General features: G+C 61.1%; 1 protein-coding gene across 1 annotated transcript in view; it reads left to right on the top strand.

Moving 5' to 3' along the window:
- Positions 1-272, top strand: part of PCGF2 (polycomb group ring finger 2) — a gene marked incomplete at its 3' end in the record, with an annotated part of 4391 nt that extends 4119 nt beyond the window's left edge. The window contains exon 6 of the mRNA XM_009325623.1: positions 224-272. Within this exon, the coding sequence (XP_009323898.1) occupies positions 224-272 (49 nt within the window). The remainder of the gene's footprint in view (positions 1-223) is intronic.
- Positions 273-458: the final 186 nt, after the last annotated feature.

Consider the following 458-nt stretch of genomic DNA (forward strand, 5'->3'; position numbering starts at 1 on the left):
GGGCAGGCGCCAGCCTGGGCAGTGGTTGCAGCGCGCTGGATCGGAAACACAGCAACTTGGGCATGTATGTGGTCAGGGGTGGTGAAGCCAGAGCTTGGCTGAAGGTCGCTGGATGTTTCCCCTCGTAGCCCCTCCACGGACAGCCCTTCCGGTGGGTTATTTTTTCTCTCCGCCTTTTTATTCCTCCACAAACTTTGTCCTGTGTTTGCTTTTCTCCCCCCAGAGAGGAGAAGAAAGGGACCGTCGAGAACGGCGACCTGGAGAAGGAGAAGGTGAGTGTGGTGGGACCGTGGCACGGAGAGCTCCATGTCTAGCTGCCTCCCGGGCTTTTGGGGTGTGGGGGGGACAGGAGGGCACCCCAGACCGCCTGCTGAAGGAGGTGGGGGACTGCCCATTAATTGCACGGCGGACTCTCAGCAACGCCTCTCCCCCTGGCTCCCTCCTGCTGCGTCCCCAGA

The sequence above is a fragment of the Pygoscelis adeliae genome, unplaced genomic scaffold (genome assembly GCF_000699105.1).
Source record: "Pygoscelis adeliae isolate BGI_AS28 unplaced genomic scaffold, ASM69910v1 Scaffold706, whole genome shotgun sequence".
NCBI lineage: Eukaryota > Metazoa > Chordata > Aves > Sphenisciformes > Spheniscidae > Pygoscelis > Pygoscelis adeliae.